The sequence below is a fragment of the Mauremys reevesii genome, linkage group 3 (genome assembly GCF_016161935.1).
Source record: "Mauremys reevesii isolate NIE-2019 linkage group 3, ASM1616193v1, whole genome shotgun sequence".
In the NCBI taxonomy this organism is placed as follows: domain Eukaryota; kingdom Metazoa; phylum Chordata; order Testudines; family Geoemydidae; genus Mauremys; species Mauremys reevesii.
In genome coordinates this window covers 83054443-83077067 of record NC_052625.1, presented here as the reverse complement: position 1 = coordinate 83077067, position 22625 = coordinate 83054443, and the positions used below count along the sequence as shown (strand labels likewise).

At 44.6% G+C, this 22625-nt stretch overlaps 1 protein-coding gene across 12 annotated transcripts in view; it reads right to left on the bottom strand.

Moving 5' to 3' along the window:
- Positions 1-562: 562 nt before the first annotated feature.
- TRIM67 (tripartite motif containing 67) overlaps positions 563-22625 on the bottom strand; it is a 51501-nt gene continuing 29438 nt past the window's right edge. For 5 of the 12 annotated variants that reach the window (XM_039532965.1, XM_039532966.1, XM_039532969.1 and 2 more), the window contains 4 exons: positions 21014-21152; positions 19194-19497; positions 4243-4405; positions 563-927 (listed from right to left, as the gene is read on the bottom strand). In XM_039532965.1, coding sequence (XP_039388899.1) covers positions 862-927; positions 4243-4405; positions 19194-19497; positions 21014-21152 — 672 coding nt within the window. In that variant the 3' untranslated portion in view covers positions 563-861. Of the gene's footprint in view, positions 928-3169; positions 3429-4242; positions 4406-19193; positions 19521-21009; positions 21153-22625 lie in introns of those variants that run through there. The other 7 variants (XM_039532972.1, XM_039532973.1, XM_039532974.1 and 4 more) reach the window with 5 other exon arrangements.

Sequence of the window (22625 nt, the reverse complement as noted above, 5' to 3'; positions counted from 1 at the left end):
TTAAAGAAACATCTGTGATCACTTCACTGGACTCTCCTTTGCTCCCTTTTCAGAAGGTGATTGTTGCTGGTAACAGAAATGAGTTCTCCCATTTGTGAGACCAAAAGCCACTGCAGTCACACTGAAATGAGAAGCACTAAGGTTTATTGAGCAGTTTTTACCCCCACTAGGTATAGACCCTAGTGCTAACTAAAATGAGCACTAATTTTGTATAAAAGTACGTAGGGCCTAATCTTGTTGCCATTGAAGTCAGTGGAAGCCTAATTAATAAATGCATTTAAGGCCAGAAGGGACCATTATGATCACATAGTCTGACCTTCTGCATAACACAGGGCAATGAACCTCCCCCAGTAATTTCTGCTTCAAGCCCACAACTTCTGTTTGAACTATAGCATAGCTATTAAAAGATAACCAGTCTTGATTTAAAGAACTCAAGTGATGGAGAATCCATCACCTCCCTAGATAAATTGTTCCAATGGTTAATTGCCTTCACTGTTAATCATCTATTCACAATAATCATGTGAAGCGCAGATCCAATTATAAAAGGGAAAATGTGCTCATTTTAGCTGTCACTATGTGTCTGTAGTGTGCTGTATATATGTGCTTTTGTACTAAAATGCAGGAATGCACACCCATTGTAATAAAAAAACATTCTATAAGCATTCTTGTTACCAATGTAAAATTAAAAATGGATGTGGATTAATATTAATTATCAGATCACACAGTGCTAGTTAGCAATGTTCTGCATAAGTGTTAGTCTAATTTAGGGATGACACTGCTTTTCTACTGACAGCGAATAATGACAAATTGTATTTAGAAAGATTACAAAATCCAGCATAGGGTTAGGCAGCAGGAGCTCAGTTAGTTACTGGGCAGCTTTGGCTGTCTTACACTCTGTGGCACCTCCAGTCCTGTGTGCAGAGTCACCTGTGCAGAAAAGAAATAATTGCTTAGTTAAAATACAAATTGGGACATCCTTAGTACAAAGAGTTTGTGAAGGCCAAGAATATGTGGTTAATAATGAAAAGCTAATGTCACCCGGGGAGGCCCAACATACAAATGATTCTTCCCCTGAGGCCAGGTCTACACTACAAACTTACACTGGTATAACTATGTTGCTCAGGGGTGTGAACAATCCACACCCCTGAGTGGCGCAGTTATACCAACCTAACCCCCGAAGTAGACAGAGCGTCTCCCACCAACATAGCAACTGCCTCTTGCAGAGGTGGATTAACTACGCTGACAGGAGAAGCTCTCCCGTCGGCATAGTAGCGTGGTATCTTCACTAAAGCGATACAGTGGCACAGTTGCACTGGTGGGGCACTGCAGCTTTTTAAGTGTAGACCTACCCTGAGTCTAGCTGCCAGGTGTTTGTGACTCTTCCCAAGACTAGCAACCATTTATCAGCCACCGCTGAACCAGCTGCTTCTTGACAGCAGGAAGGGTGACCCCAGAAGGGATGGGTGCCCAAGGGGTTATGAGGCAGGTGGGAAGCAGACTGGGGAGAGGCAGAGTCTGGTAGACCTTTCCCTGCTATCCTGTCAGTGTAGGACAGAGGAGGTTTTACGGCTCTCACCGCAGCCTGACACCGCTGTGATCTACCAGGGTTCTTACAATGGCACCCATCACTGTAGGATATGAACTCCTCCCAGGAGGTCTCTCAAGCTTAAACTCACAAAAGCGTTCTCCCCTGCCCCCTTATCTGCATCTAGTTCCATGGACAGGGCAGAGTGAATGGAGGGCATGTTGTGACAGACTGGCTTGGGTGCCTGGGCAATGGGGGAATTGGACTGCAGCATTATAACTACCAGAAAGGCCCTAACTACCAAGCTATGTAACTTCAGTGTCATTTTCCTAGTATTGTGTGTCTGTCTGATCTATTTAGATTATATGATCTGTGGGGGAAGAACTATGGGTCAGATTTTTAAGGAATTTAGGTGCCTAAAGATACAGATAGGTGCCTAGTGGGTTTTTCATGTGGAAAATTGGAATTAGGCACCTATTGGTATTTTTAAAAGTGCCTATCTGCATCTTGAGGTGCCTAAAAATCTTTGAGACTCTGACCTGTGTCTTTCTGCATGTTAGTATACCACCTAGTACACAGATTCATCGATTCCAAGGCCAGAAGGGACTATTGTGATCATTTAGCCTGCTCTCCTGTAAAACACAGGCCATAGAAGTTCCCCACAATAATTCCTGCTTGAAATAGATCATATCTTTAAAAAAAAATCCAGTGGAACCCCAATCTGACTGGCATATTTGGGCACCATTAATAACAAATTATTAAGATGTTAATAATATAATAAGAAGCACATGCAGGGTCATTGTTTTAGTTTGGAATATTTTGAATTATTAATAGTCTGGGTGTCTAATCTCTTTGTTAACTTGGTGTGACCAGCTGTAAATGCCTAACTACTTTGCAACATGCCATGTGGAGTGCCCTGCAGAGTTACGTCTGAAAAGCTGTATAATTCTTAGAATTTTGTATTAACTTTATTACAGTCGTGCCTAGAGCCCCTAATCAGGGCCCCACTATACAGGGTGCTCTACTACTCCACTCCACTCACAGAACACCTGCTGGGTGACTGAGTCCATATTTAGGCACTTAGAAAGTGACCCAATTTTCAAAAAAGCTGAGCACCTGCAGCTCCCAATGGGAATTCAACCCATGCCCAGAGTGTAAAGCTGCTGCACAAACCCCAGAAGTTACTACTACCCCTGCCTATGGGCTGGACTAGCAGCCACAGCAGCTCCATGCCAGTTGCGCAGCGTCCTGGGGCCAATGGATTCATGTAACCTGGATCTGGAGCCTAACCCCGCCCCACCCCACTGTAATCTTCCAAGCCTACATATAGCCTGTTCAGAGATCTTTCTTGTGGCACACAGGGCATGCATAAGAACTTCTGTACAGCCAGTGGACTCTCAGAATAGCTCCTCTGCAGGGAATAGGTGATGTGCACTAGCTCTTACCACCACAGGTGAATTTCACCCTGTCTGAACAATCTGCAGTGCTGCCCAGGGCCCACCAGCTCACCACCAGTGGGAGGTCCAGCACATGGAGATCCTGGTGCACCCCACAGGAGGTGTCCATTGGGAAGAAGAAAAGGCTATTGCTCCTCTGTACAAGAAACAGGGCCATTGTGGAAGCAGGATACACAAGGACTGCAGAGGGAACAGCCAACAGAGGCTACCAGTTTCAAGGAACAACGATGAACTGAGAAACTGCTAATAAACAGATGATAAAAATACAGCTGCCAGTCCTTGCCTTTTTTAACTTCAGTTCCCAGACCACTATTAGTGCAACTTCTAAGTCCTTCCTTCCTTCAGTGAACAGTATCTAGTATAAATGTAGCTGTAATTGGGCCTGGACTGTTTAGTGGAAATTTATTGCTGTCACACGACATCCTTGGAATAAAGGACTCTTCACCCTTGGAGAAAAAGAGGAACCAGCTGGGGTTATACCAACATGCAGGCAACCCAAGTCAGAGGAAAGAGACTAATGAGGTGCGGCAGTCTCTCTACTCACACAGGTACCACAGTTGGTCATTGTGGATTCAGGTTGGGGTAACGTGAACCCTCCAGCCTGTCAGGTGCTGGGGCACATTTAGGATCTGATTCTCAGTTACATTAAAGCCCCATTCTAGCAGTACAAAGGAGCGTTAACCTGGGTTAGCATAAATTACATTTATACCATCAACTTCAGAGAATATATTAGTGTTTCCAAATGTCATGAATTAAAGAGTGCGAATGAACTGCTTGCTGGGTCTTCTCTTTCAAACTAGACATTCTTTGACCTACATTTTCTTAGCTTTATTTAGCACCAGGCTGCTGAAATTGTACTTACTTGCAGCAGTTAATTATATGCAAACATAAGAAGTCTAAGAGTATTTAGATATCAATGCTTTTACTCGAGGCTGGCCTTAGAACATTGCTGCTTCCTGCATGATGGAGCAGCAGAAAAGCGCGCGTGTGTGTGTGTTTATTTCTAAAGCATCATTTCTCTATATCTGAGATGTGATACAAAAAAGTTAAATCCAACTATTTTCTTTTAAAAAGTGGCACTAGCCCAGATACAATCAGCAAACAAAACTAGGCAAAGTGAAAAATAAATCCATATTTACACCTAACAGTTGCATCTTGATCTCTTCTCTCTGGCAGTCATGCAATAACTTTTGACAGACAGTAGGATTTCTCCTTTGGTTGACATGCTGAATGAGTTAGACTGAACTGAAAAGGATTTACCTGTACGTTTCGGTTGAGGCTTAATGCAGGCATGAAGACACCCTCCACATTTTCAAATGCTGAAGGTCCTTGCTGCTGCCCATTTATGTAAAAGGTCAGGCTGTGCTTGTTTAGGTCCAGGAGAACGCCCACAGTGGCACCTTTAGAAACACCCCCTTCTGTCCTAAGAAACAAAGTGACCATATTGTCCATCTTAGAGGAGGCAGATTGTTACATTCCAGCCTCTCTCTATTTCAGACAGTCTTACTGAAGTGAAAGGAAAGTGGAGCAGCATGGTAAAATTAGTATTAGTTGGAGGACATCTGTTAAAGGCCTTTTCTCCATGTGTAGTTCCCATTTCCCACTAAAGACAGGCAGCCCTGAGAAATGAGGCTCTATAAAGTCATATCCACCCAGTGGGTACATTTTGGCAGAGCTGAAAAAGCTCAAAGGGCTTGACAGAGAAAGGGGGAGTTAAACTAACAGGATAGAGCAGAGACACTGAGGACAGAAAAGTTATTGTTTGAAACCAGTACTCTTCAGACCTCACATTCTGGAGGGAATATGTTAATATTAATAAAGAACTGATCCTAAGGGCTTTCATTGAAATCCACAGGAATGTTCACATAAGTAAAGGCTGCAGGAACTGACCTAAATGTTAATGTGCATTCGAGGTCTCAGATAGGGCAGCACATTGAACTCTTTATAAGATAGATTATAAGAACAGACAGTAGCTTATAACTGGTGAAATCCCTTTTTGCCTGAACTAAATACACAACATTAATTCTATTTTAATTTGGTTATCACAGCTAGCAATTGGGATCTACTCTGCTCTAGTCAGAGGCACTGAATTTCTGCTTTCCCCAGGTGTGCTTTACCCCCACTCTGCTCCAAGGTGGAAGTAGAAGCTGATTAGGGGTATGCTTCCTCACTGCACTAAGCTGGTGGCTAGAAGTGGGAGCCAGTTCAGGGACTGAGAGTGTTGAGTTATTGGGCTAGTAGCTGTTTCAAGTGTTGGGGTTTTAGTGGTGGTGGTGGTGGTGGTGATAATCAGTTGTGTCAGGAGCAGCTGTTGAGAGCTACTGTAGCACCAGAGTCCTACCATGATGAAAGATTCAGCCAACTCTTATATGCAAGAATAATCTGACATTAATGCACTTCTCCTTTAAGGACTAGGCTAGCCCAATATCATACTACGTTAAAGAGCATGGAGCTAGAAAACCACTAGATATGAGGATTGGCCCTAGGCGGTGATGCTTTTAATGTCACTGGAATTCTGCAAGGGAATTATAGCCTGACGTGCACAGATTCAGTGTTTATAATATTTTAAAAAATTTACAGCAGAAGAGAAAAAAAACACAATTCACAGAATAAACACAATTTTAATGTAATATTCATCAGAATGTCTAGTGATCAACAATAACATGCATGCCAACCTGAAAAATATGATTAGGGCCAAATATGTGGAGCAGGAAATTTTATATTGGTAATAGCTGTTTTAGTTTTGTCCACCAGGTGGCACAACATAGTTTTCTTGAGATTAGACCAGTGGTTTAAAACCATTTTTCATTTGCAGAACCCTACAAAATTTCAACTGGAGGTGCTGAACCCTTTGGGAATTTTAGATATAGTCTGTGGACCACCAGCAATCCACAGACCACAGGTTGAAAACCACGGTTCTATGGCAATGGCAACCTTTCTGGACCCCCTAGACATAGTGTGTGGACCTCCAGGAGTTCTGAGACCACAGATTGAAAACCACATGATTAGACCATTGCGTGGCTCAATCCAGCTCCCCATGAACTCAAAGGGAGTTTTCCTACTGATTTCAGTGGAAATAGGATTGGGCTGATAATGAGAACATGGCACATTCTTTCCCTAATGAAATCTCTTCAGACAATACCAGTATTCCATTCAAAACTCAAGAATTAGTCCCCACACCTAATCATGAGATCAGTTTTTTAAAAAAACCCACAAAATAATAACTATGGGATTCTTTTTTTTTTTTTTTTTTTTTTTTGCCTCCCAATATAATAGTCACTCGGGATTATGTTTTCAAAATTTGCTTTATAACCAGAAGGGCTAGAAACCTACATTTTTTTAAAATGCAAGATGAGATTTTCATAACCTAATTACATGAATCCAGGGTATTTTAATAAAACCAAACACACACCAAATATTGCAAGACTCATGATAAAAATTGCAAGAACTGGCAACACTGAGATAACAGAGATATTTTTCTGATGGATCATATTTTTTCCCCTCTTAGTACCTGATTTGATTATAAATTTTGTCCAGCTTTACATCCTGCAGCATACAGCTGAGTTTTTAAATATACTTTATGTCATCTTTTAAAATGTCACTTAGCAGAAACATTGATCCTCTCCAAGAGCAGAAATGTAAGCTTCACCCTTTTTGATGTTATGATGTTCCTACCAATATAAGAAGTTAATTGATTCTCTGAGTCTAATTAATTGTGTGGTAAACCACTGGTTCTCAAACAGAGGTCAGGGGGGCTGCCAACAAGGGTTGGTGTGGGGCCCTGGGCAGCTGCTACCCACTAACGCTGGTCCTGGCTTTTATATGCAGAAAAACAGTTGTTGGGACACTGGTGGGCTGTGGCGTTTTTATAGCATGCTGTGGCAGTCTCAGAAAGAAAAAGGCGGAGAATCCTTGTGCTAAACAATGACACAGAGCCATAGGTCCCTGCACCGCCACAGACTGAGGGTATGAAAGCCCTGCTTGCAGGCTGGAAATGAGGAGTGTTCCCCCAGCCCATAACTGAACAGAAACCCCTCCCTGAGATCATGATCTATCATATGGAAAGGGGCAGAGTTGGAGGTATTCCCACTTTCCAGCATTGTCCTCTTCCCACCAAACACCCAGGTCTTGGGCAGGTAAGTTACTAATACTCTGTCAGCATTAATCACTTCCCCGCTGCAATTTGGAACAATTTCTGCAATTTGTTAGCGGGGCAAAGGCAGAGAGGGGATTCTCTAACATCATGGCTGAGGGCTGCAGGGGAGAGGGAGCCACTGTAAAGGCAAAGGGTCTCAGTGCAGATCACCCTGTGTTTCTGGTGGTTCCCACAAAAGCTACACACCACTTGGTGGTCCATTGCTTTTGAGACTAATCTCCCAGTCACTCTAATGATGGAGAATGGTGGGAAAGTGAAAGTTGCATGGACAAACTTTACCAAGGCATTTCCTGACTTCTGAGTGTTTTAATTTTGCAGCTTTAACATTTAGGTTTTTTCTGACTGAATGCTTTGGATATAACTTAGAAACCAATTGGCTGAACAGACTCTGAACTCATGTAATTATGGCCTTAAATAATACACACCACAGAACTACCATGCCTTTTCATTAATTAGATCACCATGCCACATCCAAAATGTATCTTGTTAAGCAGCATCCACATACAAAACACAGTTACATAGGTTCTCCCATCGGCATAGTTAATCCACCTCCTCAAGAGGTGGTAGCTAGTTCAGCTACACCGGGGGTTAGGTCGTCTTAAGTACGTCGCTCAGTGGTGTGGCTTTTTCACATCCCTGAGTGACATAGATGGGTTGATCTAATTTTTGAGACTAGCTGATAGTTCTAGTGTAATTCCTTTTTATAATTCCATACTTGTTTTAAATATTATATATGAGATAATGCATGTTACATTTTACGTGAAGCCACTTAGTGTCTTAACAATCTGCACGACCACTTAACGGAAACAGCAGCAACTTGTTACAATACTTTAGGCAGCTAAATAAATATTTACTGGATGAGAATCTTTCTTTGTAGAGATAGCCACGAATTTTTCAGCATTTCCATTTAGGTCCCAAATTCTGCCACCCTTACTCACATTGACTCTGGTCCTGTTGAATTATTTAGTCACATGTGTAAAGTTAAGTATGTGTATGAGTGTTTGCAGACTTAGGACCACTGAGTAGTACCTTAATCCATGAGAAATTCCAGAAGGCACTACTGTTTGTGAGTAAAGATGGAGGAATCTGGCCCTCCATGAATAATGCTGTTGTCTCTCAGTGGAGCCTGCCACTTTAGAATATTTCTCAGCAGGGGAATGGCCAAATTGATGATGCAAAATAGGTCTGAAACAATTGGCTGTATCATTAGAAAATGGCAGAAAGTTTCAAAGTTCTTGTAACACAGGTCCTAACATTTTAAAAACACCTTTTAGTTAATGTAAAAATTGGTTTAACAATTAAGTTGGTATTTGTCTTCTAAACCTACCCTACAATCATTTGAATGCTTTCTGATTTCTAATGGCAAGGCTGATTCTTTTCACTCCTACTTTGCTTCTTCAACAGCCTGATAAAAGCCCATTGAAATCAATTAAGAGATGCCTACCGATTTCTGACCCAAGTTCTCAAGATGGGGCTTTTCCCATCTGATGGTTAATTATTCATTTTGAAGATGCTCCAGACACAAACTCTTCTTAGGGCTTGTCTACACTACAGGACTATTTCGAATCTACTTAAGTCGAATTTGTGGATTCGACCTTAATAAGTCGAATTTGTGTATCCATACTAAATACACAAATTCGAACTTCTGAGTCCACATTCACGGGGCCAGCTTCGACTTTGGAAGCGGTGCACTGTGGGAAGCTATCCCACAGTTCCCGCACTCCCCGCTGCCCATTGGAATTGTGGGATTTCCCCCCAATGCATGCTGGGGGGAAAAATGTGTCGTCATTGAACCGTCAATCCCGCCCTCCCTCTCTTCCTTGAAAGCGCCGGCGGGAAATCTGTTCGCGCCCTTCTCTGGTCGGTTACAGCGCGGACGCCACAGCACTGCGAGCATGGAGCCCGCTGCGATCATCGCTGCACTTATGGCCGTTGTCAACTCCTCGCACGTTATCGTCCACCTCTTCCACAGTCAGATGCTGAGAAACCGGGCGGAGGCTCCGGCAGCACGGTGAGGAGAGTGGCGCAGACCTCTCAGAAAGCAGGGTACGCCGGGCAGTGGAGATCATGGTGGCAATGGGTCAAGTTCATGGTGTGGAACAGCGATTCTGGGCCCGGAAACAAGCACAGACTGGTGGGACCGCATAGTGCTGCAGGTCTGGGATGACACAGAGTGGCTGCGAAACTTCAGGATGCGTAAGGACACTTTCCTTGAACTGTGTGACTTGCTGTCCCCTGCCCTGAAGCGCCAGGACACAAGGATGCGAGCAGCCCTGACTGTGCAGAAGCGAGTGGCCATAGCCCTCTGGAAACTTGCCACGCCAGACAGCTACCGGTCAGTAGCGAACCACTTTGGCGTGGGCAAATCTACCGTGGGGATTGCTGTCATTCAAGTAGCCCACGCAATCGTTGAGCAACTGCTCTCAAAGGTAGTGACTGTCGGAAATGTCCAGGTCATCATAGATGGCTTCGCCGCGATGGGATTCCCAAACTGCGGTGGGGCTATAGATGGGACTCACATCCCTATCCTGGCACCAGCCCACCAGGCCAGCGAGTACATTAACCGAAAGGGCTACTTTTCAATGGTGCTGCAAGCTGTGGTGGACCATAGGGGACGTTTTACCAACATCAACGTCGGGTGGGCGGGCAAGGTTCATGACGCGTGTGTTCAGGAACTCTGGTCTGTTTAGACGCCTCCAGGCAGGCACTTTCTTCCCGGACCACAAAATAACGGTTGGGGATGTGCAGATGCCTACAGTGATCCTCGGGGACCCGGCCTACCCGCTAATGCCCTGGCTCATGAAGCCCTATACAGGCGCCTTGGACACTGAAAAGGAACTCTTCAACTACCGGCTGAGCAAGTGCAGAATGGTGGTGGAGTGTGCTTCGGACGTCTCAAGGGGAGATGGCGGACCTTACTGACTCGCTCGGACATCAGCGAAAAGAATATCCCCGTAGTTATTGCTGCTTGCTGTGTGCTCCACAATCTCTGTGAGAGCAAGGGCAAGACCTTTTTGGCCGCTTGGGAGGTTGAGGCAAATCGCCTGGCTGCTGTTTATGATCAGCCAGACACCCGTGCTGAGAGAATATCCCAGCGGGAAGCGATATGCATCAGGGAGGCTTTGAAAGCGAGTTTCCTCGCAGAGCAGGGTAACCTGTGACTGTCCACTTGATTTTAAGAGAGCCTGATCATAAACCAAGTTTTCCCCACTTCCCAAGGACGTTTTAAAACTAAGGACATGTTTTAGTAATTAATAATAAATCTTTCGTTGACTGTGCATTTCTGTTTCTTCGTTGAAACATGGAAGCATTCTGTGCTGGTTAAGGTGTGCACTGATGGGTGGGTTTGCAGGAAGGGGCGAGGTGCCGTCCTTGGATAGGGGTTACCATGACGGCTGTGGGTTTGGGCGTTGGAAGGTGAGGGTGTGGGGAAGGGTGAGTATCTGCCCCTGGATGAGGTCTCTTTTTGGGGCTCGGGGCACCGGGAGGATCGTGACTACGGTCCAAATGCATGTGAAGGAAGCCTGCCTTTACATTCGGGATGTCAGGCACCAGGACCCTACACATCAAGGAAAGACCGGGCAGCATACACCACACAGACTGTCCCTGGTGCCTAGTGACTGCAGTCTGTGTGTGCCCTGCAGTTGACCCTGCCCCAAGTCTGTACCCTGGTAATGTGGGCTATGCACTGTAATTAAAAATCCCCACAAAGTCTTCTGACACGAGAAACGTGACGGAAACAGAGAGTAACAGCAAACCGCTTTTAATAATGTTATACACAGTGGGGTTGAAACTTGGATTTGGGACTGGGTGATCCTGTAAGGGAAGAACTTCTACAAATTTACAGCGAGAGGTGTCTTGTACATTAGCGCTCTGCTGCGGTGCAGTGACAGTTCTCACGGCCCCTACCGCCTCCTTCTTGTCACTTTGGGTGAGGGGGACAGGACTTCTTGGCGTTGGAGGGCGGTTGCAGATGCACTGCAGGGGCTCTCTCCTCCTGCCTGTGGTCTTGCAGAACATCTACAAGGCGCCGGAGCGTGTCCGCTTGCTCCTCATTAGACCAAGCAGCGTTTGAGTCGCCTGCTGGTCTTCCTGCCGCCACCTATCCTCCCGTTCCAGGTGTGTGCGATGCTGCTGACACAGGCTCTCCTCGACTGTCTCTGCTCTGCCGCCTCCGCTCTGGAGCTGGCCATCAGTTCCTGGAACATGTCGTCCCTTGTCTTTTCTTTCGGCGTCTAATCTGAGCCAGCCTCTGCGTGGGGATGGCGGGGCAGTCCGTGAAGGAGCGAAGCTGTGTGATGCGAAAAAGTAGGTGATTTCCTTGAACAAATACATGTTTGCCAACAGTAAACACAGTCTAGTCATTTTCAGTTAAGAAGACCAAACAGGGAACCAAGTCTCAGGAGATCTCGGAACTAGTCCGAGATTTCGGAATACGCTCTCATTGGCGGCGCGATTGCACTGGATAGCGCACAAGCGAGGAGAGACAGCTGCATCCCTCTTGCACAAAGTCCTGGTAAGCCTTACAGTACAGACTGCTTATCAGATAGTGCTTAGCTGTGCTCTCCTGCTGGAGGCAATGTGCAAAGCAGAAAAGATGAGCGTTATGCGGCATCTCCCGCCAGTGACCGCGAAAGACCCCTGTATGCTTTTCCTCTGAGGCCTGCAACACGTGGCTGTTAAGCGAGGGTCATTCTTATGCAAAGTAAAACTCTGTTAAGCGAGGGTCATTCTTATGCAAAGTAAAACTCTGTTAAGCGAGGGTCATTCTTATGCAAAGTAAAAGTCTACCATGCACAATAGTAACAGTACACTAATTCCACTAATTAGATGCAGCACTTCCACAACGACATCACCCTGAGGCGTGTCAGGCGCACACAGAGAGCGGATGTTAATAGAAGCCCTGCACAGACCAGGACCCTACGCTGCCATGCTCGTGAGGCGATGGTCCCCTCTACCTGAGGATGGCATGGCGCGGAAGAGTGTGCTTCAACGGAGCACCCAATAAAGCACCTCTCCCAAGAAACCTCTTGCTGAGGCTTTTCCAGCTGCTCTCTGAGAGCTTTTTTGAAATATCCCCAGAGGACTATTGCTCCATTGCTGTTTGTGTAGACCTGCTGTTTGTTTAGTTTCATATTTAAAAATGTTTATATAGTATTTCTATTTTTATATAAATCCCTGTTTCTTAAAAAATAAATGTTTCCCTGTTTGTAGCACTTACCGCCTGATCCTTCCCCTGATTCCGAGTCCTGGTTAACGGGCGGGACGGTTGGTAGGGGATCTCTGTGAGGGTGATGAAGAGATCCTGGCTGTCAGGGAAAGCGGGAGTGGGTTCGATGTCGCCTGCGCCGTCCTCTAAAGACCCTTCCTCATCTTCCCCATCGGCGAACAGGGAGGGGGAACTGTCCCGGTACACTATTCCGTCCTCGGAGTCCACCGTCACTGGTGGGGCACTGGTGGCAGACCCACCTAGAATGGCATGCAGTGCCTCGTAGAAGCGGCATGTCTGGGGCTGGGCTCCGGGCGTCCGTTTGCCGCTCTGACTTTTGATACCCTTGTCTTAGGTCCTTCACTTTCACGCGGCACTGCATCGCATCCCGGCTGTATCCTTTGTCTTTCATGGCTTTAGAGAACTTCTCGAAGGTCTTCGTTCCGCTTGTTGGAGCGCAGCTCGAGAGCACAGACTCCTCGCCCCACACAGCGATCAGATCCTGGACTTCCCGGTCACTCCATGCTGGGGACCTCTTTCTATTCTGGGATTGCCCGGACTCCTCTGCTGGAGAGCTCTGCATCGTTGCAGGTGCTGCGGAGCTCGCCCCGATGTGCAACCAGAACGTCAGATTCAAACCGCCCAGATAGGAAAATGAATTCAAATTTTCGCGGGTCATTTCCTGTGTGGCTGGCCAGAGAATCCAAGCTCGGAATGCTGTCCAGAGCGTCAACAGAGTGGTGAACTGTGGGATAGCTCCCGGAGCTGCTAAGTTCGATTAGCATCCACACCAAGCCTAATTCGAGCTAGCAAGTGCGAATTTAGCGTTACTCCACCTGCCGGGGTGGAGTACCAAATTCGAACTAAAGAGCCCTCTAGTTCGAATTAAATGGCTTCCTGGTGTGGACGGTTGAGCGGTTAGTTCGAATTAACGCTGATAAATTCGAATTAAAGTCCTAGTGTAGACCAGGCCTTAGTGATTTTTTTTCTTTGTGATTTGTTGCAGTTGTTGGAATTTTATATACATTGTAATGCATACACTCCTTTATTTGGGAACCATGCCAGGGAACAGCTCCATTGCAATGAACTCCAGTGGCTCTAGCCAATGGACACATGGCATACCTGGTGTGTCTGTGCACCTATTTCCAGTAGTTAACAAATGTGAATTGATATTTGCCAGCCTAAGTTTATTGTACCTCTTTTTCTGTGCTTCTTTTGCTTCATGAAAGACTGATTCCCTGCTCTGCTGCGGCTACTAAAATTAATCAGTCATCTTCTGTTGGTTTAAAAAAAATGTTTTAGGGCCCAGTTATGCAAGATGCTGAATCAATCAGAGCTGAGGGTGCTGCCACCTTGCAAAAGGAATTTAGCAAATTCCTTGATTAGGACTTTTGACCATGTTTATTTTCAGACTCACTCATTTATCTAACAGCCTAATACATTCCTATAAAATTTGTGAAAGCTGAAACAATTGGTCTCTAGCTATCTATAATTATAATGGCCCCCATTACCATAGTATCTGTAACCCTCAGAGTCTTTAATAGCTTTATTAAATACATGATAACTCAGTGGTATATTTCTATTTCCACTGGGGAGTGACAGTTAAGCAGATTCTACTGTTTTTAGAAGACTACTGAAACTAGTGGGTTAACAAAATGACCTACTTGGCTGCAGTGGTTAAAAATATAATGCCTAGCACTAATACCATTAAAGTGCATGTACGTTTAAAAAATGTGCACTGCACAGTTATGCTCCACTCTAGTGAACACTCCATGAGTCTGTCCCTTTTAAAGATATTCCTGTAACAGCTGGCAATTCACCATCCATGGAAGCTGTTTTTTTCTCCCGTTTAGGCAGAGTGATCAGAAAGCCAAAATGTGTCCATTGTTTGCTGTCCATGGAAAAAAAGCTTTTGCTAAGCTCTTGAGTGGCCAAGCAATACAGAGTGCTTGCCTGTAACAACACTCCAAGGATTGAATCCATGAAATAGGTTTCTAGGACAGTGTCACACAGACTATTTGCCAGCATTTTTTCAGAAAGCATCAGCTATTTCATGGGCCACTAATTTTTTTACTGCTTAAAATTACTTCTGCTCTAAATCCAATCAAGGCACTAAAGGGACAGAGACAAATATCTTTTCATATAATTTATCACATTTTGTTATTTTATTCTATGTGGGTTTAGGGCCTGAGCCAAAACCCACTGAAGTCAATGGAAAAATTTCCACTGACTTCAGTAGACTTTGGCTCAGCCCTTCAATTCTTTTGCCAATCTATGGGTACGTCTACACTACGGGATTATTCCGATTTTACATAAACCGGTTTAGTAAAACAGATTGTATAAAGTCGAGTGCGCGCGGCCACACTAAGCACATTAATTCGGTGGTGTGCGTCCACGGTCCGAGGCTAGCATCGATTTCTGGAGCGTTGCACTGTGGGTAGCTATTCCGTAGCTATCCCATAGTTCCCGCAGTCTCCCCCACCCCTTGGAATTCTGGGTTGAGATCCCAGTGCCTGATGGGGCAAAAATCATTGTCGCGGGTGGTTCTGGGTAAATGTCATCAGTCACTCCTTCCTCTGGGAAAGCAACGGCAGACAATCATTTCGTGCCCTTTTTCCCTGGATTGCCCTGGCAGACGCCATAGCATGGCAACCATGGAGCCTGTTTTGCCTTTTGTCACTGTCACCGTATGTGTACTGGATGCCGCTGACAGAGGCGATACAGCAGCGCTACACAGCAGCATTCATTTGCTTTTGCATGATAGAAGAGACGGTTATCAGTCGTTCTGTACCGTCTGCTGCCATTGTAAATTGGCAATGAGATGACGGTTATCAGTCCTTCTGTACTGTACTGTCTGCTGCTGTCATGGGTGCCCCTGGCTGAGGTCGGCCGGGGGCGCAAAAGACAAAAATGGGAATGACTCCCTGAGTCAATCCCTCCTTTATGGTATCTAAAAATGGAATCAGTCCTGCCTAGAATATGGGGCAAGTGTACTAGAGAACCAGTGTATCAGAGAACCAGAGAGCACAGCCGCTCCGTGTCAGGTCCCGCAGAAATGACGAGCTGCGTGCCATTCACAGGGGGTGCCCCTGCAACAACCCCACCTGTTGCTTCCCTCCTCCCCCAGCCTTCCTGGGCTACCGTTGCAGTGTCCCCCCATTTGTGTGATGAAGTAATAAAGAATGCAGGAATAAGAAACAGTGACTTGTTAGTGAGATAAAATGAGGGGAAGGCAGCCTCCAGCTGCCATGATAGTCCAGACAGGACATTAAGCAGTGTGGGGGCGAGGAGCCCAGCATCCCGCTGCTATGATAGCCCAGGCAGTACAGAATCTTTTCTTTACACATGAAGGGCGGGGGCTGATGGAGCTCAGCCCCCAGTTGCTATGATGAAGATGGTTACCAGCCATTCTGTACCATCTACTGGGAATGACCGGGAGTCATTCCTATTTTTACCCAGGCGCCCCCGGCCGACCTCACCTGAGGCCAGCCAGGATCACTCACAGGCTGATGACGAGGACAAATACCAGTCCTTCTGCACTGTACTGTCTGCCACCAGGCTGATGATGACGATGGATAGCAGTCATATTGTACCATCTGCCACCGGGGGGGGGGGGGGAAGAGAGGATGCTGCAGTTCACTGCCACAGCATCGCGTCTACCAGCAGCATTCGGTAGACATAGGGTGACATTTAAAAAAGTCAAGAGAATTTTTTTCCTTTTCCTTCGGGGGGGGTGTGTGTAAATTGACGAGCTATGCCCTGAACCACCCAGGACACTGTGTTTGACCCTACAGGCATTGGGAGCTCAACCAAGAATGCAAATGCTTTTCGGAGACTGCAGGAACTGTGGGATAGCTTGAGTCCTCAGTCCCCGCTCCCTCCCTCCATGAGCGTCCATTTGATTCTTTGGCTTTCCGTTACGCTTGTCACGTAGCACTGTGCTGAGTCCCTGCTGTGGCCTCTGTCTGGAGATTTTTTTTCAAATGCTTTGGCATTTCATCTTCTGTAATGGAGCTCTGATAGAACAGATTTTCTGCCCATACAGCGATCACATCCGTACGGTCCATGCTGGAGCTCTTTTTGGATTTGGGACTGCATCGCCACCCGTGCTGATCGGAGCTCCACGCTGGGCAAACAGGAAATGATATTCAAAAGTTTGCGGGGCTTTTCCTGTCTACCTGGCCACTGCATCCGAGTTCAGATTGCTGTCCAGAGCGGTCACAGTGGTGCACTGTGGGATACCGCCCGGAGGCCAATACCGTCGATTTGCAGCCACACTAACCCTAATCCGATATGGTAATACCGATATTAGCGCTACTCCTCTCGTTGGGGAGGAGTACAGAAACCGGTTTAAAGAGCCCTTTATATCAATATAAAGGGCCTCTTAGTGTGGACGGGTGCGGCATTAAATCGGTTTAACGCTCCTAAAATCGGTTTAAACACGTAGTGTAGACCAGGCCTATAATGGCCCAGAAGCCAAGATGGCTTTTTAAAAAATACTTCTTTGTTGTCATGCATGTCATTTGTGATGCTTCCTATAACATGGTGATGGCTGCATTATAAATTAGAACAGAGACAAATATATAGATGATATTCACAATAGAAATGGTCAAGAGTTTTTTGACAAATCATTTTGTTGGAAAATGATGATTCATCAAAACTGAAACTTTTTGCAGGAAGGTATCTGTTTCAACAAAACTTTCTCATGTCCAAGTTGGAATTAAACCACAGGGAGAATGAATAGTCTAGTGGATAGAACACCTGTGATGTGAGAGACCCAGGCTCAAGTCCCTGCTTCACCTGATTTGTCTCAGGAATTGAATCTACATCTTCCAACATCCCGAGTGAGGGCCCTGGCTACTGGCTATTCTTGGAGGAGGAGGGGGTCCTCTCACCCCCAATTTTTTTTTAAATGTCTAGTATCCATTCCAATGGGTAACAAAATTAAATGTTGAAAATTCAAAATTTTTCACAAAATAATAAAAATTGAGCTCTTGTTTTCTGGCCATCCACAGTTCTGAGAACAGGGTTTGCTGGATAACTTTGCAGCAGTTTTGCTAGGTCATGTTCTGGCAGTGGCCTTTGCTTTAAACATTTTTCAGCAACTGTGGTATATTTTAAAACACAAATACATATTAGAATATACAGTACGTGCTACAGAAGACATGGAAATCCACTTTAAGGTATTGTGACTATGAGGTAAGTATCCCTTTAATATCTGAAAAAAAGATATTATTATAAACAAGCCTCTTCAAGATCACTGCAAGACTCTCTTAATTATTGGTTTTAAGGAACAAATATTCAAGATAGTGGGGTGAGGAGGGAGAGCGTGGTCCAGTAAATAGGACACTGAACCAGGTTCTATTCCTGGTTCTGCTATAGACCTGATATGTGACCTTGGGCAAGTTACAATCTGTGTGTGTGTCAATTTCCCATACCTGTAAAATAGGGTTAATAATACTTAAGCTTTTCAAAAGCACCGAAGTGCCTTAGGTGCTGCCTACATCCCATTGACACATTTTGGCACCCCTGATTGACTTTCATGACCCCCATATGGGTCATGACCCACTCGCTGAGTAACACTGGTATAGATAGAATGGCCCAAATTCACTCTGCTACATGCTGTTGTAATTTTGTGGGAATAATATGTCAGTTCAGAGAAGGTGGTCCCGGCTGTGTAGCTAGAATATACAGTTAGAAATCAAAGATGTGGACAACCAAATAAAAATAATTAGAAGACTCAAAATAACGTATGATGATGATGATGATGATGTAAATTACTTTTCTTGGTCTTACAAATGTTGTAACTAAATAAAATTCTAGATAATACTTAGTCCTGCCTTGAATGCAGGGGACTGGACTAGAAGACCTCATGAGGTCCTTCCAGTTCTTGGATTCTATGGTTCTATGAAAACCAGCATTAACCAGTGATTCAATCAAGTCAAACATCATGACATGAATAGCGAACCCTAATCATGCCACTTGGTTAGAAATATTTCTTGTGATTTCACTGAGCAGTCGTATCTGCAATTTACCCTAACAAAACTTAAATGAAACTATAATAGCACTCCTGAGAGTCACCTGATACTCCTAGACCCAAATTCAATCCTCATGTCACTTTACTGACTTAAATTGTAAATCTTTATAATTGTTATTGTTTGGTTGCCCACACTTTTGATTACTAACTCTACACAGCATTCCTCCAAGCCATGCCTCCATTTCTGAAGGCATATTATTTCCAGGAATTACAGTATTGTGATATTGGCTGTTACACGCTGGCTGATGCTGGGAAAATCTTCCTGACAAAACCAGGGTGCAGAATACATAAATGCCGATCTCCACAGTGATAGGAAGGGGAGATAAGTATTTCAGCCTTAGACTATCTCCAGCCCCCAATTCCCAGATAAGGACCCCCCAAATTTTCTCCAGTTTGTGCCTTCAGTCCTAGCAACTTTCCAATACAACTTCTAGCTGAAGAAGACTGACAGGTTTTGCAAAGAATCCCATTCAATACCTCTATTTAATAAGGCAGACTGGTTACCGTTCATCAGTAAGGCAATCCCTCTTCTGTCCTTGTCCTCAAATCACCCCTGGGAATAGCTTATCACTGGGTTTAATCAGCTTTCAGTACTGCCAGGAAACATCTTCATTTTGAACAAACCACAACTGGTGCTAGCGTTTGCCTAATTGCTATACTACCTTGTGACCACAAAGAATCCTGAGGAATGTAATGAAATCACCTTTCCCACTGCTTCAATGAAAAAGAATGCAGAATCTTTAAAATATGTTGTACTTAAGAGGGAAAAAAAAATCAAGCCATGAGAAAAGTCCATGATCAGAGCTTACCGACTTGTATGAGAATTGCAATGCATAAACCAGCTGCGGTTGTTGTCAACATACATGGCCCACGCCTTGTCGTCCTTTCCTAGCATCATGTCCTTGACCACATTAATTCTGGCAATTCCAAAAGCCGGATCTGGATGGTTATCATAACGATCCACATGCAGTTCCCAGTAATGTACTCCCTTGGAGAAGGCCGCTGTGCCCAGAACAACACGATCATCATAACTACTACAAGTGGCAGTCTGGTTGTCATTCGATAGGACTATGTCCCGATGGGCCGAAGAGGGGTCGAAGGTGAACCAGGCCACTGTGCAGGAAGAATAAAGGCAGCTCAATAGCAGGAAAGGATGCAATAAAATTTAATTTTGCTTTATTTTAAGTAAATTTCTGCCCTCCTAAATTCCCACCATACTTTCAAGTGGGGAAGATATTCTTTCCTTGTTGTTCTAAACTAGTCTGTTTCACCTCAGAGATGACTGCATTTCAGTCAGAGGAGAAAAGTAAGAATGCTTTATGTTATTTACATAATCAGTAAAATTTGCAATGCATTTTTCAATCTATTTGGATTAAAGGTGCTGTATAACTGTAAACCAGCCAACGTGTTTTGTCCTATCTGGGCCTGCCTTTTGGGATGTAAGCTCCCTCAAGAAGTGTCTCTGTTTGGGTCTGGTACATTGTTGAGCAAATTACTGCTGCACAAATAAGAGAGAAAAATAATTTGGCTCTGGACTTCCCCAAAGTCTGGGGCAGTTCAGATATGGGATTTGGTTCAGGCCTGTCTCTACTGAATTACTGTTTCATTGTGTGTCCAAGCTCATCATAACTGGGTTTCACTCTATTTTAAAAAAATTCTTTACAGCTAAATATTTTATACTGATATATTTTGACAACACTATATAAATACAGAGCATGATTATGGTATTTGCTTCAGGATTAATTTACAGTATTATTAATCAAGATGAACTTTTCTTGTGGTGCCCATATGGATGTCAAGTGTAATTAGATGGGAACACAGCATGAATTACCACCCAAGTCTTATCAAACACTCTTGTGAAATTAGTATCAGTAGTGAAGAAAACACTGAAACACCAAAGACAGAGAGAGAGGTGGAGACGAGGAGTGGCATATAGATATTCACAATGTACTCTAGAGCAAACACGATTTTAATTAAACCCAAAGCCTCAACAGGCAAATGCACTTGTATCATTTGAATCCTGGAGAGCTGCCAATAACTAAAACATGCCAAAAGTCTAAAGAGCTGGATTTTATTTTTCTTTTATCATTTTTGAGTATTTGCGGCAAGGGAAAGGGCTGGATTGAGAACCTCAGAGACTGCAGGCTTGATTTTCAATGAGGGCACAACACAGCCTCCGGCTGCATGCAGCTACAGTTGCACAAGTTCTTTCCCAGCACTAAATCCTGTGCATGTACCCAACTGATCCTAACACTATGTGCAAGTGATAGACTCCACAAATCTGCACACGCATACTACTGCTGGAAAGTGTGCACATGGAAATCACATGTACGCTCACCAAGGCCAAGGTCTGCTAACGGGGATCTGATATCTTCTATTTATCCACAGAAGGAGCAGCAGGAGTATGGGCATCCCCATCCTGCCCCACTAACGTACATCAGTCCTGTCCTGGAGTCAGCACAGGGCTGAGAGGGAAGCTCAGTCTCTAGGCACATTCAGTCCTGGGGCCCCTTCATGAAGGTTATTAAAACGCATAATGCCAAGTATAGCGGTGGCTGTGATGGAACGTGAATACCTGGCTGCTAGAAACTGGAGCTCTTTATTTTTTAATGATCTAAAACAAACTCACCGTCAGATGTCTGTAAAACAACTGTCTTGCTATAAGGACCAACTCCTGATGAATTAAAAGCTTTGACTCTTGCATTATAGGTACTGTTGAAATGAAGGCCATCAATTGTGCATAGGGTCTCCTTGCCAACATACACTTCCTGAGCATTCAAAAAGACAGGAACAAAGCTCACCACCTTCTTCCCAACAGAAGGTTTCACAGTCAGACTTTTAAACATAAGCTAAAAGTAAATTTTGTTCAATGTTTAGGTGAATTTAGAATTTACATTATTATAGTAGGGATACTTACATCCAGTGAGGCTCAACATGGAGAAGAGAAGTCAGGAAAGAAAGGTGGAGGCAGCAAGAGTGAGACAAAGATTAAAAAGGGAAGTCTAAAATGTATAGTTTTGTTATTTCAAGAGGGCTGTATCAATCCTCCTATGGGTATTGTTAATATACAGCAATGTAGTTTTGGAGCCTAAATCCAAACCACGAATACAGGGGCCGAAGAGGCTTATTTCTGAAGATAAAAAGAGCTTTGTATGTATCATTTGGCTATCCAACAATTAAGGGGGTAGAGGGAATGTGACAAATGGCTGCAAAGATCTAACTGGTACAAACACCAAGCAGGATGAGTCGTCATTTGGGGCACAAAGGGGATGGCCAGGAGTAATGGGATGAAATTATGAAAGAGAAAAATCTAAGCAAAATATAAGTGAGATCTGTCAGGCAATGTAAGAGTCTATAGGGATGAAGAAGAAACCACATTTTTAATTGGAGACTGGCTAAAGCATTAGACAATCTCCAATAGGTGAAATTCTTTAATTTTTTGTTTTATTTTTTGGAAATTTTGGGACGTACTGGCCGCCGCTTCCAGCAGCTCCCATTGGCCCGGAGCAGTGAACCGCGGCCAGTGGGAGCCGCGATCGGCCGGACCTGCGGACACGGCAGGTAAACAAACCGGCCCAGCCCGACAGGGGCTTTCCCTAAACAAGCGGCGTCCCAAGTTTGAGAAACACTGGACTAGATAATGGTGACAAGGTCCACATCTGAGAGGAAACACTGCAGCCTCCAAGCCAGATGCAGATGATAAAAAGCTGGTTGGGTCACTTCTATAATAGGACTGTTAAGCAGAAGTGGGGGTTGTAGATCACCTCTACATTGCAAAAATTAGTAACTAATGGCACACATATTCTTTCAAAGCGACTCATATAACCTCTGCCATCTACTGCTGCTTCCTCCAGCCCACCATCACCACTTCAGTCTTGTCTGAGTTGAGCTTCAGCCACTCACCCTCTTCCATGACCATAGAAAGGATTTTGAGAACCTCAGATAAAAGCCAAATTTACCCAGAAAACCGTGAATAATAGAATTTTTCCATGATTACATTTCTTGACCTGAGTCATTGTTTGCTGGGTGAAGCCAACTGTGAAATCTGCAAAGGAACCTCTCCAATTCCTGGGCCATTTATACAATGGGTTCAACCCCAGCATACATTAGAGCAACCTTGGGGCTTCTCTATCCAACTCCAGTTTACTATATCCTGCAAGGGGCTATCAGCCAGCTGAGTACCACAGTAGTATACTGAACTTCCACCTTCCACCCTCACAAGCCCTCTGTCCCAGAGTCTG